The following is a 16,897-nucleotide window of genomic DNA, read 5'->3' as shown; positions in this document are numbered from 1 at the left end:
GGCGCGCCTGAGGCCAGCTCGGAGCCCGACAGCCCCAGATGGAACCCGGGCTCTGACCGCCTGGGACACACCTGGGGCAACTTAGATCACGTCTCTGGCGACTGGTTCCTCGCGCAGAAACTGGGATGATAAGACAACCTCCCGTCTGGGGCGCCTGGGTGGCTCAGCGGATAAGTGTCTGCCTTCGGCTCAGGTCGTGATCCCGGGGTCCTGGGATCGAGCCCCGCATCGGGCTCCCTGCTCGGCGGGAAGCCTGCTTCTCCCTCTCCCACTCCCCCTGCTTGTGTTCCCTCTCTTGCTGTGTCTCTCTCTGTCAAATAAAATCTTTAAAAAAAAAAGACAACCTCCCGTCTAGTTTTTGCGGGGATCCAAACAGTTCTACACAGACAACACCGAGGACGGCGCCTGGCCCACAGTGAGTGCGAGGCAAGCGCTCTCTATCCAGCGTCACCTTTGCCATCACTGTGCTTGGAAGAGCCGCTGACGGACGGAAGATGGAAAAGGCTGGAACGAGCCCGAGCCCTGTAGGACATCACTGACCCACTTAAACAACCAAGCCTGCCGCCTCCCCATCTGGGGACTGCTCCGCTGTGAAACGGTCCATCGTCCGTATCGGTCAGGCCCCACGGGTCAGGAGCTCACACAGTGGGCCCCAAGCAGCATTTTTGAAAAATGAAATCAAACAAAACAGGAACTACGAGGGTGCATCACCCACAGGGAGGGGGCTGGTTGGTGCTCCCGGCCGCTGCCCCCCGGGGGAGCCTGCTGTGGAAGCCGTCGGCCCTTCTTCTTCTGCCCGAGCCCAGAGCCCAGAGCCCATACCGGCCAGGCTCCCCAGCGGCCGCGGGTGTGAGCGCTAACCAGGGCAAGGCAAGTGGAGGGGCCTGGCCCTCCAACCCTCCCAAGCTCCTCTCCCACGCTCCCTCCCCTCCACCGGAGCCACACAGGGAAGGGGCCTGGGTCCCCAAAGAAAAGAAACCGCCCACCACCCCGAGGACCGAGATTCTGTGTGTCGGCCGCTCGGCGAGTGGGCCCATTTGGCGCAGCTGCCTGATCGAAGCAAAGCTGACTAATGAGCTAAGAGCCAGGACATAAAATGTACGGAGAAACCCCGGTTTCAAGAGCCACTTCCGGGCGGATTTTCTGTCCCAGCTGAAGGCATTCTGACGGAGTCACGAGGTTCTTCCCACGAGCCTGTGGACCCAGGGACAATCCTCTCCTTGCCAGGGGGCTCGGACGTTTGGAAGCCATGAGCTCCCGTGCCCTTCCCGGCCCTGAAACCCCAGGGTGGGTCCCGGCTGAGGGGCCCCTCCCTGCCCAGGCCTCACCTGCAGCACCAGCGCGTCGAGCGCCACCCTCCGAATCTCCGGGACGGGGTAGGGGGCGAAGGCGTCGTAGTCAGACTCAGCATAGAGGCGGAAGCAGACCCCGGGGCCCGTGCGGCCGGCCCGGCCCTTCCGCTGCTCGGCGCTGGCCTGACTGATCCAGAACTCCTGCAGCCGCTGCAGCTTGGCCTGTGGGTCATAGCCCATCTCCTTCACCTTCCCTGCACGGGGATGGGAGACTCGGTGCGGCAGCCACGGGGGGCGGCGGGGGGCACCTCCGCTCGGTCCCTGACGCCCTCGCCTCCTTCATTCCACTGACGCAGACGGAGAGCTTGTTTAGCCTCGACCCTGACGCTTCGTTGATTTAGCCTTTTGTTTCCTCATTCCCCCATCTCTTGCTTGTGTATTCAGCAGCCTGGTCATCCAACTGTTATTATTAGGCACCTGCTGTGTGCCAGGCAGCGTGCGAGGCGCCGCTGTGATCGCTGTCCCTGCTCTCCCGGGGCTGAACAGAACAGAGTTCATCAACTCTAAGACCAACTCTGTCCACTTTCACAGTCTCTGAAAACGGGGCGCACCTTGAGAGCAAAGCCACGTCCACATTTAATGGCCGGCATTTTTAAATTTTGATGGTACATAAAGTGACAATGTTTTACCGCTCCCAGGTTCGGTACGATAAGCTCACTGCTAACACAGAGTGCTCGCTCGGCGCCAGGCACCATCCGCAGTACCCAGGGGAAGAATTCGCTCGCTGAATCCTCAAAACCGAGGGAGGCTCTGCTATTCTTGTCATTTTACAAACGAGCAAACACACATGGTCTCAGTGACACGACCTTGGTCACATAGCCAGGCTGGCCCCAGCGTCTCCCAACCGCTACGCTACGCTACGCTGACTTCCCAGACAACGGTCCAGTTGGGAAGACAGAAAAGAAATAGGTCAACAGATATGAAATATAAGGCCCATATTCTGGGGAACAACAGGTCTCATAAGGAAAGCAACAGCGGCAGGAGGAGGGGGAATCACAAAAGTGGACAAGGTAGGCCTCTCTTATGGCGGCACATTTATGCAGGCCCTGAAATGAGGGCGTGAGCCCTGTGGATATCTGAAAAAAGACTGCTCTCGGCAGGGACAACAGTAAGTGCAAAGGCCCTGAGGCAGGAGCAAGCTTGGAATGTCTGAGAAGATGTTGCCGCTGCCCCACAGCCCTAAGGCCCCCTACTCCCTGCTTTGGTCCAGAGTTCCCTCACTGCACTTGCACATCTCCAGACCCCACACTTCTCTCTAGGGCCTGAGGGGTGGCGGGGAGCAGCTCTTACCAGAATCGACGACAAAGCGGATCCCATCAATGGTGACAGAAGTCTCGGCGATGTTGGTGGAGAGGATGCATTTCCGAACTCCAGGGGGGGCCACGTCAAATACCTGGGGGGGGGGGGCAGAGGAGGAGGTGACATCTGAGACTAGCTGACCCTTGCTGACCCGTGTCTGGTGGCCTCCCTGACGACTCCTGGATGGCCCACGGGCACGTCACACCCACTTACAGTATCTCGAATAGCCTCAGCGCCTCCCACTGAACACTTTTCTCCTCCTCGGGTCCCCATCTCAGAGACGGCTCGTCATCCACCACTCCACGTGGGCCAGGAACCTGGGCTGTCCTGGCTCCCCTGCCCCTCCCTGCTCCAGCCACACCTGCACGTCTTGAACGTTTCCGAAATTCATTCCGTTCTCCCCAACCCACAGCCTTGCCCTGGTCCAGGCCCTCGCTTCCCACCCAGGTCCTGCCCCAGCCTCCTCCCTGGTCTCTGGTCTCCCATCCATAATCACACACAGCAGAGGGATCTGCTAAAGCACAAACTGGCACTGCTCCCCACCTTGCTCAGAACCCTCCCATGGCTCCCAGGAGCACTCAGGACAAAGCCCAAGCACCACACTGGGTCTTCAAGGCCCTGCGGCCTAGGCCTGCCCACCGCTCAGTACCACCCGGCCTGCCTTCCCCATCACAGTCTGGACCCCAGACACCCTGCAGGTGGTCTCCCAGGGGCCCCACCTTTCTCTCACCGCAGGCCCTTTGCACAAGCCCTTCTCTTAGGCCCAAGAGACGAACACAGTGGTCAAGAGTGGGGGATCTGCAACTAGGCCTGGGGGCCAGAACCAGCCTTCTGTTTTTTGTGTATCAAGTTTTAACACAGCACAGCCTCACCTGGGTCAGTCTGCGGCTGCCTTCCTGCTGTAATGATAGAGAGGAGTAGAGCCAGAGACGAAATGGCTCACAAAACCTATGACTTTGGGGGCACCTGGGTAGCCCAGTTGGTTAAGCGTCTGACTTCAGCTCAGGTCATGATCTCGGGGTCCTGGGATGGAGCCCCACGTAAGGCTCCCCGCTCAGCAGGGAGTCTGCTTCTCCCTCTCTCTCTGCCCCTCCCCCTTCTCATGCTCTCTCTCAAATAAACAAACCTACAACTTTGTACTCCCTGGCCCTTTACAGGAAGTTGGCAACCTCTGGTTAAGAGCGTGGGCTCTGGTGCCAAACTACCGCATTCCAAAGCCTGGTTCCACCACTTACGTGACTTTGCACGAGTGCCTCGGCCCCAGTGTCTGTGTCTGTCCTGGGTAACAGCGGCCCCTGGCAGACAGGGCTGCTGGAAGGTCTAAATGAGGCCAGGCGTGCACACAGCTGCCCACTCCGGCCGGCACCCAGCAATGCTCCACACACCTTAGCCAGGACACTCTTCTCCCTGCCCGCTTCCTAGGCTGGGGCTTTCTCGGGTCTCAGTTTTGAAAGTTTCTTCCTCCAGGAAGCCTTCCCTGAATCCACCACAACTGTGCTCTCACAGAGCTGTGCCCGTTTCCAGAACTTTCCTTTTCCATTTGTAAATTATCCTTGCTTGCCAGCTCCCTCCACAGACCGGCAGCTACTCGAGGGGAAGGGCCATATCTTGGCTCCCAGTGTGTCCCAAAGAGCCCCCTCGGCGCAAGGGGAGGCACTAAGGAGGTGTTCAAAGGTGGTTTCTTCAATCAACCAACGACTGACTGTGACGTGAAGGGCCTCCCCCTTCCCCCCGCAGAGAACCGTGGTAGTCAGCCTCCACAAAGGCCCCGATGCGGCTCGCCTCCCGGGATCCACACCCTCATCCAGTACCTTCCCCCTGACCAGAGCAGCCCAGGTCAACTAACGGGACACTGCAGACATGACGGGCCGTGATGCCCAAGGCCAGGCCATAAAGGACGTTGTGGCTTCTGCTTGGGTCTCTTGGGGAGAGCCAGCCACCATGCTGGGAGGACACTCAAGCAGCCCACATGGAGGGAAACTGAGGCCCCCACCCAACAGCCCGCCATGTGAGTGAGCCCTCTTAGAGGAGGGCCCTCCAGCCCCGGGCAAGCCTTCCGATGGCAGCCCACACCTCAGCTGCACCCTCCGGAGAGAGCCTGGGCCGGAGGCACCCACCGAAGCCTCTCGCGACCTCCTGAACTGCGGGAGTGATGTGAGATGGTGAACACTTACTCCGCTAAGCTGCTAGGTTTGGGGGGACTCTGTTACACGGCAACAAACAACTACCAGGGTGACCCGACGGCCTCTCTGACGGCCCCCTCCCGACCCTTCCCCACACCCAGCTCGCAGACTCCCACCTCCACGCCTGTGCTCGAATTGGGCCTCCCCTCCCCTCCCATACAGCCAGACGCGCCCCGCCCCCCGCCCCGGCCTGGCCACACGTGGTACCTTGTCCTGGTCGGCCACGGAGAGGGTGCTGTGCAGGGGCAGCACCACCCAGCGCTGGGTGCGGCCGGCGTAGGTCTGGGCAGCCTCGAGGACCGAGCTGATCTCTGCCATGCCACTGAGGAAGACGAGGACGTCGCCCCGCTCCTCGGGGGGGTACTTGCCGTCGATGGCTTCCAGCACCCTGAGGAAAGGCCGAGGGTCCAGCCTCCCGGACTTGGACGCTGCTGGCTCCGCCTCCTGTGGCTGGTACACGACCTGCGGGGAGACGGCCCCGGGCAGGGGCGCACCTGTCACCCGAGCACAGGGCCACAGGGCAGGGAGACCCCAGGCTGCGGGAGACGGCGGGGACCCCTCAGGCAGCACCTGGCGCCCTCGAGCGAGTTAGTTAGAAGAGGACGTCCCCAAAGGACAGCGTATGGGGGTAACCAGGCTTCTGGGGCGCTGGGGACGTCCGAGGTTCTGCAGTCCGGGTGCCGGCTGCGCGCAAGTATTTGAAGTGTGAAAATTAGCTGAGCTCCACGCGCGACACACACGTTCCGTCGCGTTTGACAGGTAACTTCAACAACAACAGAATTTTTAAGGGTGGAGTCAGGATCAAAAGCCTAGAGAAATCACTTCTCAGACAGCATGCTCCCCCCCTTTTTTTTACAGCTGCTCGGAAGACAGACGGATGGGTATTTAGAACCCAAAACCACAAGGAGCAGTGCGGTTTCCTGGTGCTGGGAACTCCGGGACTCCTACCAACTCTCCCTGCAAGGGAAGGGAGTGGCTTTCAAAACACAAAGAGAGCAGGCATAGACCGTCTCGGAGGGCCACCGGGAAGCCAGGCGGGAGGGGTCCACGAGTGCCACCCATGGGTGGGGGGGCGGGGAGACAGACAGGTGGGGAGGGGAAAGGGGATCCGAAAGAGCGAAGAGAAGCTGCCTGGCCCGGGGCCACATCTGGGATTCCAGCAGGATTCCAGTCCCGGCTCTGCCGCTCCGCATCTCTGAACCTCCGTTTTACCCCAAAGGGGCAGAAATCCCTGGCGCAGGCCCCCCAGGGCTGTGGCGAGGGCCGCCCTCGCGAGCTCCCCCACGCTAGCGGCTTCACTCTGATCCCCGACAAGACCACTATGCGAGCCACAGCAAACAGGCCGGAGCAAAAGGGGGCAAAGGTCAGGGTAGAAGTTTCCGGAGAAACCAAAGACCTGGGGTGGGAGATTAAGGACGTGTGTGGAGTCAGGCCTGCCCAGGACCGCTGTGGGGACGGGGTGAGGTCGGGGGTGTCAAGTGGTGTGCAAGGCCCACAGTGGCCCCAGAGACTCTGCTCTTTTCTTCCTGGGCACGTCGTCCCCTAGCGAGAGAGCAAGCACCTTCCAGCCCTCCCCACCTTGCACCAGATGGGCACGGAGATGAGAACAAGACAACTGCAAGGTCACGTCCAACTTAAAGACAAACTGGCCTTTCCCTGGACTAGGGCTCCTTCCCTCTTCCTGCAAGCTTTGACCAGACAGACCTGGACAGCTCCCTAGAACAGTGGTGCTTGGTGCGGGGGCGGGGGGGGGGGGCGCTGCCCCCAGGGGACATTTGGTAACATCTGGAGACATTCTGGGCCATCACCCCTGAGGGGGAAGAATGGCGCTGGCAGCTAGTGGGAAGAGGCCAGGAAGGCTGCTAAACATCCTACAACACGCAGGGCAGCCCCCACAACGGAAGAATTATCCAGCCCAAAATGTCAACAGTGCGGAGACTGAGCAGCTCCACCCTGTGCAATGGTAGAGCAGGAGAAAAGAGGAGCCCGGGTCCCTGAATGACCACATGCAACAGAGCTGCCCAGCAGCCTGGACCAGCAGGACTGTTATATAAGAGGAACGAACTCATAGCTTTACTTCGCTGGGTCTCTTCCAACAAGCACCAAGCACCTGCCCAGCACATTGCAAATGCTCAGGAGATGACAGCTTTAGAAGAGAGAGCACGAGCAAGAATGTCCTTCACAGAAAGATGGGAGTCTGAGCAGGAGAGAAGGGACAGGTCCAGGCCAGCCAGAGACCGGGTGGGAGGACTGGGGGACACGGGAGCAGCACTGACCGTGATGGGGAACAGCCTCCCAGGCACCTGCACCACGGGAGCACCACCGAAGTAACTGGAGAAGAGCGAGATGTTGATGGTGGCCGACATGAGGATGACCTTGAGGTCCGGCCGCTTGGGCAGCAGGCGCCGGAGGACGCCCAGGAGGAAGTCGTTGTGGAGGTGCCGTTCGTGGACTTCGTCCACTATCAGGACCTGGTACTGGGGCAGGCTGGGCTCCCGCTGGATCTGCCTCAGGAGCAGCCCCACCGTCAGGAACACGATCTTGGTGGCTGCCGTCCGCGTGCTCTCAAAGCGGATCTGGTAGCCAACCTGAGTTGGGGGGAGAGGGGGATGGTCAGGATAGGAGCCCGCGCCTGAACACCAGCCCGCACCCGCCCAAACTGAAAATCTGAGCAAATGCCCCTGCTCCCCGGCCCCCATCAGACTCTGGAGTCCAGCACGCTTGGGGCTGGACGTCACCTCTGCCGCTTAGTGCTGCTGACTCAGGGCGAGCAGTTCCTTGCCTCAGAGACATTTCCCGCCCCCCCGATGCTGGGAGAATGGTACGTGCTCATGCACATAAAGTGTCCGCACAGAGCCTTGCGTATGTACTAATTAATGATCATGGGGATAGTTCACCTTTCTTTGAGTCCCTACTCTGCTGGGAACTACTGTAAACACTGAATGGGCACCCCCTACTCATTTCATCCTCACAGCCACCGTGAGAAGCAAAAACCACCATTCTCACCTCACTGATGGGGAAACTGAGGTCACTCATCCAAGGCAAAACACAGTTAAAGGCAGTATTGAGAGGAAATGATCTTTTTTTTTTTTTAAAGATTTTATTTATTTATCTGAGACAGAGAGAATGAGAGAGACAGAGAGCACATGAGAGGGGGGAGGGTCAGAGGGAGAAGCAGACTCCCTGCTGAGCAGGGAGCCCGATGCGGGACTCGATCCCGGGACTCCAGGATCATGACCTGAGCCGAAGGCAGTCGCTTAACCAACTGAGCCACCCAGGCGCCCCAGGAAATGATCTTTTTAAAAAATTTTATTTGAGAGAGAGAGGAAAAAAGCACAGTGGGGAGGGGCAGAGGGAGAAGGAGAGAGAGAATCCCAAGCAGACGCCACGCTGAGCGCAGAGCCCCACATGGGGCTCGATCCCACGACCCTGAGATCGTGACCTGAGCCAAAACCAAGAGTCGGACACTCAACCAACTGCGCCACCCAGGCGCCCCGTGAGGAAATGATCTTAACCCTACCTTGTATCACATACACATCAATTTCTGATAAATTATAGTTTTAAAGGTAAAAATCCTTAGGAAAAAACGTAGGATGTCCTTATGTCCTTAAAGTAGGGGGATAATCCTTAAACAGAACCCAGAAAGTGCCAACCACAGGAAGAAAATGACAGACTGAACAGTATTTAAATAAAAAGACACCGTCATCAAAAGACAGCATTCAGAAAATGAAAGACAACTCACAGAGTAGGAGACAAGATCTGCAATACACAAATCCTACAAAGGACTCGTTTCCCTCCTCTTTAAAACCCCATAAATCGAGAACAAAAAGACAACACTAAAGACAAACAGGGAGAAAGACTTGAACAGACACTTCAGAAAAGAGGATCTCCAAATGGCCAATACACGCGTTCAACCCTTAGTTGTCAGAGAAATGCAAATTAAAATGTGCTACTACGATCCACCCACCCAGAAAAGCTAGAACGAGAAAGATTAACTGTAACAAGTGTAGAACACAGCAGCAGTTGGGAATGTGGATGGGTACGACCACTTCGCAAAGCGGCTCAGCAGCATCCACTAAAGCTAGACGCTCTTGCAGATCTGACGCGTCGGTGGTCACACTCCTAGCTATATCCCTGACGGAAATCTGTACCGACAGACAGCAAATGGCATGTTCTAGAATGTTGATGGCAGCGCCTTTCCACAAGAGCCTCAAGCTGGAGATGCCCCAAGTTCCAGTCAACAGCAGAAGGGACAAATGCCTTGTGGTGTCTTCACCAGGGGATACCAAACAGCAGCGAGAAAGAACAGTAGGACAGTGTGCACCCACACACTCGACCACAGACAAGTCCCACAAAACTAATACCGGGCGACAGGGGACAGGCACCAAAGAGAGCACATTTTTTGATTCCATTTATAAAAAGTAAATAAAAGAGGCAAAATTGATCTGTGGTGTTTCCTCTTTAACTCAACTGTCATAATCTAAGAGATAATCTATCACTCAGGATAGTGACAACTCTTGGGGCCTCAGGGCAGTAACGGGGGGGACGTGGGGGACAGAGGGTTTCTGGGGTGCTGGTTACATAAATGAATTCAATTTGTGAAAATTCACTGAGCTACATAGGATACGTATTCTTCTGCTTAGAGTATTAGAATTTCAATAACGATTCTTAAGGGGCAGAACCTGGATTAGAACCCTAGAAATCATTATAAAAAAGTAGCCTCACTCTTTTTTTTATGGCTGCAAAAAACGAATGATTTAGGACATTTCCAATTTTTTGCTGTTAAAAGTGTCATACTGGGAGGGGGGCGCCTGGGTGGCTCAGTCAGTTAAGCATCTGACTCTTGATTTCGGCTCAGGTCATGATCTTGGGATCAAGCCCCACATTGGTCCCTGCACTGGGTGTGGAGCCTGCTTGAGATTCTCTTTCTCTCCCTCGGCCGCTCCCCACGCTCGCACTCTCTCAAAAATAAAAGAAAAATTTAAGAAAGTGTTATGGGTAATGCTAGTGCCTTTCTCGTTTGGACCATATTCAGGTCAATCTGTAGATCAGTCTCTCGAAGAACCGGAAGTGCTCCGCTAACTTTCATCGATACGACCATAGGGGCAACAGCCTACGCCTCGAGGTCGCGCTGGAAACACCGGAGAGCTGGTTAAGGCCCACTCACCTGGGAGCCATACTGACTGAGGCTCTCAAAGCTGACACGCTTGGCCAGGGAGATGCAGGCGATCCGCCGGGGCTGGGTGCATGCCACGTGACTGAAGCCGGCGGCCAGCAGGTACTGGGGCACCTGAGTGGACTTGCCACAGCCCGTGTCCCCGGCCACCACCACCACCTGGTGCCCCTTCAGCGTCTGCAGGATGCGGTTCCCGTACTGGGCGATGGGAAGCCCCGCCCGCCCCTGCTGCAGTTTGGCCAGCCGCCCGAACGCCTGCTTCTGGCCGAAGTCCAGGTAGTGCAGGAGGGCTCGGCGGAACTCGGCAACTCTCTCCGGGGGCTGCCTGCCCAGCCCCCGGGAGCCGCGGGTGTCGGGGCCCAGGACCGAGAGGTTGATGCGGTAGCGTGGGTCGTAAGTGCGAGGCAGGTCAGCCAGGGCTGGGACGCTGTGCTTGCGACACACGGGGTCTTTCTCCCGCTTGCTGGTGGCCTTGAGACTCTGGAATCTCTGCAAGCGTTCAAAGAAGGCCCAGAACTTCTGGCACTCCTCAGAACCCTGGCGTATATAATCCTCATCGCGGAAAAAGGCATCCTCGAAGAGGCGACGTGTCTCTGGACAATTCCAGTCCCATTTCTCGGGGGCCTCCTCCTCACCGGGATCCCAGTGTCGGCCTCGGGGATCCCCGCCCTCCTTCGTTCTGGGAGGAGGCATGCTATTGGGGCTATCTCCCAGTCACAGTAAGAAGCCAGTGTCTGGAATAAGGAACCACGCTCTCTTCAAAGAGACACTCTCCCTCCTCGTTGATGGTCCAGGATGACCACAGGCAGTGACAGAGCAAGTGCCCAGGAACCTGGCTCAAGCTGGCGACACCCAGGGCCCCTCACAACTCCTGCAGTGATCTCTGGGACAGACACTAGTCCATCCTGGGTTTTCAGGTCCGGAATGCCTGGAGGAGAGAATAGAAGACATTCATTTTTAGAAACATTTCCTGAGCGGCACCTGGGTGGCTCAGTTGGTTAAGCGACTGCCTTCGGCTCGGGTCATGATCCTGGAGTCCCGGGATCGAGTCCCGCATCGGGCTCCCTGCTCGGCAGGGAGTCTGCTTCTCCCTCTGACCCTCCTCCCTCTCATGCTCTCTGTCTCTCATTCTCTCTCTCGCAAATAAATAAAAAAAAAAAAAAATTAGAAACATTTCCTGAAAGCCTGCTGTTCTGGAAGCACTGGACTAGGACGGATAATATGAGTAAGGCCATCCTGAGCCCTCACATGTGGTCGTGGTCACAGGCGAGAGACAGACAATCCAGTGACTGGGCCGTGGGAGCCCACAGGAGCTGCCTGACCATACTTGGGAGTCAGGGAAGGATGCGCCCAGAGATGTTTGAGCTGAAACCTGAAGGAGGGTGGGTCACGGGGCCAATCGACAACAGAACCTTGTCACGAGCGGCAATGACACAAGAGGGGTGTGGTATAATGAAGAGTAAGGCAAGTGTTCTTCATCTGAGGTCCCTGAGCTTCAGGACATCTAGGAACGCTTTGAAATCAAGTGCACAATTTTGCAAGTGTTAGGTTAGACGCGGTCTTTACTTGCCTGGAACATCCCTTCCTCCCTTCCTTCCTTTTCTGGTAACAGCACCCACCATCCCCCCTCTCCCCACCTTTGAAAAGCAGTCCTTCCTGGATTCCACACGGTTCTGATGGCTCCAAGTCAGAGAACCCCTACTGCTTGGGCAAGCGACAAAGGCCTGGCCCATCACGGCACCCGACTCCTCCTCCTTCAACCGTTGATTGGTGCGAGAAGCTGACACATGACCCACAGGGAGCCAATCGCGGCCTTTCTCTGGCATTTACACTAGGACGACGTATCAACCCGCAGCTGTCTGTAGTAGTAGCTCTTGAACCCCAGAGTCCTTCCTAGAAACCCATCCTAGAGAAAAGCCTGCACATGGGCACAATGAAGGACGCACCAGGATGGCCACTGAGGAACTAGGAGGAGAAGTGGAAGAGAGAGAGAAGCTTGGCTTAGTCCACTCCAACCCTCACTTCTCAGCTACACAAGAAAATGTCTTTTGGGCAAAGTTGGTTTTCTCTCAGCTGCCTAAGTCCTAACGTATGTACAATTTTATGGAGTGAAGCCCATCACTCAGATTCTTTAAGTTTATGACCTTAAGAGCATTCAAACCTTCCTTGGTATAGGTTTTGGAGTCAGGCAGATCTGGGTTTGAATCTCTGAATCTTCATCATTTATTAGATGTGTGGCCACCTGCAAATTAACTATTTTGAGGCTGTATTCTTCACCCATAAAATGGGGATAATACCTACTTCCAAACACTGCAATGCTTATCGCCTAGCCTGGGACAGAGGAGCTAAATAGTAACTAGAATTCAAGTCCACTCTTTCTCGCAGTGATGACTAACATGGAAAATCAGTGACAGGAACCAGGGCATACAGCCTGGAAAACTACACTCAAAAGGCCACAATTTGAGGCTCCTGGGTAGCTAATTTGGTTAAGTGTCTGACTCTTAATTTCAGCTCAGGTCATGATCTGAGTCATGGGATCGAGCCCCGCACCAGGCTCTATGCTCAGCAGGGAGTCTGCTTGAGATTCTCTCTCCCTCTGCCCCTCCCCCATCCCTCTCTAGAATTAAAAAAAAAAAAAGGCCACAATTCGCCTTCATCTGGAATTAGCAATGCTTTCACCCACTCTCCCTGCAGTCTCTCAGGGCCATCACGGAACACAGTTCAGAGATTCGATCTCTGCAGTCTCAGGGGGGAACTCAGGCCATCCCTGGGAGTAATTAGAGCCAGAAAGGGGGTTTCTACTGATGAAGCACCTGTGAGCTGGCGGAGTGGTTTCCCATGGGAGCACATTTTCCGGTAAACACCTGGGTTAGGTGATGCTAGAGTGGCTTCATAGGTAACTCCTGCTGGAGGGGAGGCAGTAAGAGCAAAAGGCCTTAGAAGGCTATGGATACTGAGCCCGGGATCCCAAGAAAAGGATCCGGAATGAAATGAGCATTCCTCCCAGCTGCAAACTGCCTATGCGCATGTGGGCCCAACTGAGTACCATGGCTCTGGAGTCTCAACCTTGTAGATTTCCTGGGTCCCCTCGATTCTCTGCCACAGTGTCTCTGACCATCTCTGGGTCTCTTGGTGATGGCTTGCAGAGTTTCTCTGCTTCTGAGCTCTCCCCTCTCTGGCTGTCCATCCTCATGTCTCAGCCTGTTTTTTTTCAGCTCACCATGCTCACCCCTCTTCCCTCTCATAGTCTGGTCACGTCTCTCGTCGTTTCTCTTATCTTCAGGTCTGATATTCTCTCCAACCAGCCCTCTCCATTTGACCCTTTCCATTCCTCGTCGGTTCTCCAACTGACTTTCTCATTTGCTTGTTCAGTCGTGTTTTTTTTTTTCCTGACGCTCCATTTTTCTCTCTCTCCAGTTCCCAGTCTGTTACTGCCTCTCCCTCCATCATGACTATTCATCTGCATTTCCCCACCTAACCTTTTGTCTCCCAGTTCTGACGCTTTACTAGCTAACAGCGCTCCTCACTCATCAGGTACTATTCTAAATCACCTATGTATATCTATATGCACAACTACATACATACACACAGCTACACTTTCCTCGTGTTAAAAAGGTGCTATTTGGGGGTACCTGGGTGGTAGAGCTGGTTAAGTGTCTCTTGGTTTCAACTCAAGTCATGATCTCAGGGTCATGAGATCAAGCTCCACATCGCTGGACTCTCTCTCCCTCTGCCCCTCCCTCCTCCTTTAAAATAAATCTTAAAAAAAAAAAAAAAAGGTGCTATTATCACTCCCTATTGTACTGAGCCAAAGACAGGTTAAGTACACGGTGAGACAAGGAATTCAAATCCAGGGAGTCAGGCTCCCATTTACTCCTCTTCATCTTCTCAGTGTGATTCTCCGTGGTCTGGCTTTTAAACTTGACACTGTCTTTTCAGTTCTCTTTGCTCTCCAAGTTTACCAAATGCACCCTCTCTCCATCGAGCCCCATTTCTCCACACTCCAGATGGCTCTCTTCACTGGTCTGCCCTAATCACCCAGTTCCCATCTATCTCACTCACTTCCCACCTCCGGCTTTCTCTCCAAGTCTCTTTCCCTTGGCTGCTCTTCCCCTTTCTCAGTCCCTCCATCAGCTTTTGCCAGGTTCTCCCTATTCCACTGCCTCCATCTCTATCTATCAGTCTCTCACCATTAATGAAGAAAAATCTAAGATGGAGCTGGGAGGCCAGAAGGATGGGGGAAGCTCTCCTGCGATACCACCTGAAGTTAGTACTGGAAGAACTGTCCATTACAGGCTCCAACAGAATTGCCGACAGGAAAGAATCATCAATTACAGGTGCCAACAGGGAAGGAGGTACAGCTGCATCTCCCACAAGAAAGCGACCACCCCAGCAACTCAGCCAATGAGAAACCACCAAAACCCTGAACTCTTGCTCTTCTCCAACCTACTTTCCATTCAAAACAACCCCTCCCAACTTCCTCCTCCTTCTCCATAAAATTATCTTCTCTTTGGTTGGACTAGCCAATGGTTTTTGCTGTAGCTGGCTTGTCCCAAATTGCAACTCGCAGTTATCCCCAAGTAAACCCATTTTGGCTGGTAAAATAACTTTTAAGGTCAACGAGTGTTTTGTTCCTCCGTTTGAACCGCCCTCTCCCTCAGTCTCTTTCTGTTCGCTAGTTTCCCACCTCCCCAAGTTCACGGTGCGACCACATTTCTCTGCAGCCTCGGGGAGGCGCTCTGGGGGGGACCCCATCAGCTCCTTGTCCTCCATGGCCCCAGTTTGCGGCTTCCGTCCTCTCTCCGCCTCCCCGTCTCTCGGTCCCTCAGCTTCTCCGAGCTTCTTTTCGTGGCTCCCATTTCTTCCAGTTTCGAGTCTCTGTGTCGCCCAGGTGCTGTCGGGGCGCTCAGGCTCCATCTCCGTCCGCTTCTCCCGGGCCCCATGTCTCCTCCAACACATGTTCCCATGTTGGAACTTCCCTCCCCACCCCTCGGCTCGCTCCCCAACTACCCAAGCCGGTCGGACACCCACCGCCTCCGCCGCCACGGCCCCGCACAGCAGCCCCGCCACCCTCACCTCACTAACAGCCGGAATCGCTCCAACTTCCGGTCCCCAGCGCCCCTCCCGCGCCCGAAGCCGCTTCTGCGCCTGCGCGCGCCACCTTCACTGCCAGGCCCCACCCCGCCGCAGGCAGAGGAGCCAGTGTGCAACTGGGAGCGGCCAAAACGCACTCTGCGCCTGCGCACAACACGCTCCAGCTCCGCCTCTCTTCGAGGGGTGCCAGGGGTGACGCTGCGCCGTCTAGAGGTCGGCGGTAGCGCTGCAGCGGAGACTTGCAAGCGCCTCCGCCCGGGCGCGCGCTCTACCCTACCGGTGAATCGTCTTTGCAACGGATCGCCCGACGCCAGAGAGAAAGCTGGCGGAAGCCCAGACACTATTAAACTGCTTCTGTTGGGGCGCCTGGGTGGCTCAGTCGTTAAGCGTCTGCCTTCGGCTCAGGTCGTGATCCCAGGGTCCTGGGATCGAGCCCCACATCGGGCTCCCTGCTCAGCGGGAGGCCTGCTTCTCCCTCTCCCACTCCCCCTGCTTGTGTTCCCTCTCTCGCTGTGTCTCTCTCTGTGAAATAAGTAAATAAAATCTTAAAAAATAATAAAAATAAAAAATAAACTGCTCCGGTGATTTATTCACTGTAATTCATAATTATTAATGCATAATTCTATTAACGTATAATTCACTAACAAATAATTCACTAACAAATAATTCAACTCCCCAAATTGAAGGCAGGGGCCATTCTTGTCTTGGAGGTCCTGTGTTGTCCAGCGTCCACCACAAGTATCAGAGAGTCGGTAAATGTTGTTGAATGAATGACTAAATGAATGAGAAAATAGAGTCCTCTCTAGTCCTAGGTTCCCCAGTCATTGTGGGTCTCAGCCTCAGTTTCCCTATTTATAACAGGATAATATCTGCTTTTCAAGATTGTTGGGGAAAGTAAGCGAAAAAATATACATAAGGTACATAAATTGCTTTTTCATTAATGTACATAGTAGGCACTCAATAAATGTTAGATCTTTCATTTATAGTATATCCTCCCATCATTCTCCTTTTTCCTTAAGAGAATGTTGCCGCTGAGAAGGTACAGCCTTCAGTTCCGGAGCCAGTTTTAGGTACTGAGAACATAGCAGTGAACAAAACGGATCAAGTCCCTGCTCCCGTGGAGCTCGGGTTTTAGTAGGAGAAACAGACATTTAAATATCTTTACTTAAATAAAAATAAAAAGAATGTCAAGCAGTACCACCACGCTCTATGGAGAAAAACAAAGCAGGAAAGGGGCAAGGAGTCATGTTATTTTAAGTAGTGTGGTCAGAGAGGACAGCTCCAAGGAAGCAATATTTGAGCAGAAATAAGTGAGGCAGCAAGCCATGGAGATCCCTGGAGGTGAAGGAAATCGCAAATGCAGATTGCCATGGCAACATAGTTGGTGGGTTCAGAGGTCAGCAAGCTGGCTTGTGTGGAGGGAGTGAAGGAGGGGGGAATAGCAGGAAATGAGGTGAGGAAAGGAGGAGAGTAGATCAGGCACACCACGGTGAGGACTTTGGCTTCTCATGTGAGTGAGGTGGGAGCCATGGGAGGAGTTTAGCAGAGGAAGGACCTGAGACACGATCTGAGTTAGATTTTTTTTAATTTTTTAATTTTTTTTTTAAAGATTTTATTTATTTATTTGAGAGAGAGAGAATGAGAGACAGAGAGCATGAGAGGGAGGAGGGTCAGAGGGAGAAGCAGACTCCCCGCCGAGCAGGGAGCCCGATGCGGGACTCGATCCCGGGACTCCAGGATCATGACCTGAGCCGAAGGCAGTCGCTTAACCAACTGAGCCACCCAGGCGCCCC

The 16,897-nt window shown here is 54.9% G+C and overlaps 1 protein-coding gene across 5 annotated transcripts in view; it reads right to left on the bottom strand.

Annotated features, from left to right (window-relative positions):
* Positions 1–16,897, bottom strand: part of DHX34 (DExH-box helicase 34) — a 32,817-nt gene that overhangs the window by 12,563 nt on the left and 3,357 nt on the right. The window contains exons 1-6 of one of the 5 annotated variants that reach the window (XM_081807189.1): positions 15,087–15,214; positions 10,002–10,938; positions 7,111–7,422; positions 5,042–5,296; positions 2,643–2,745; positions 1,329–1,546 (exon numbers count right to left, since the gene is read on the bottom strand). In XM_081807189.1, the coding sequence (XP_081663315.1) occupies positions 1,329–1,546; positions 2,643–2,745; positions 5,042–5,296; positions 7,111–7,422; positions 10,002–10,703 (1,590 nt within the window). In that variant the 5' untranslated portion in view covers positions 10,704–10,938; positions 15,087–15,214. Of the gene's footprint in view, positions 1–1,328; positions 1,547–2,642; positions 2,746–5,041; positions 5,297–7,110; positions 7,423–10,001; positions 10,939–11,647; positions 12,544–14,697; positions 15,005–15,041; positions 15,215–16,897 lie in introns of those variants that run through there. The other 4 variants (XM_081807190.1, XM_081807191.1, XM_081807192.1 and 1 more) reach the window with 4 other exon arrangements.

This window comes from Leptonychotes weddellii, chromosome 16 (genome assembly GCF_054177405.1).
Source record: "Leptonychotes weddellii isolate Sample4059 chromosome 16, ASM5417740v2, whole genome shotgun sequence".
In the NCBI taxonomy this organism is placed as follows: domain Eukaryota; kingdom Metazoa; phylum Chordata; class Mammalia; order Carnivora; family Phocidae; genus Leptonychotes; species Leptonychotes weddellii.
The sequence above is the reverse complement of the archived record's forward strand: the minus strand, read 5'-3'. Positions and strand labels throughout refer to the sequence as shown.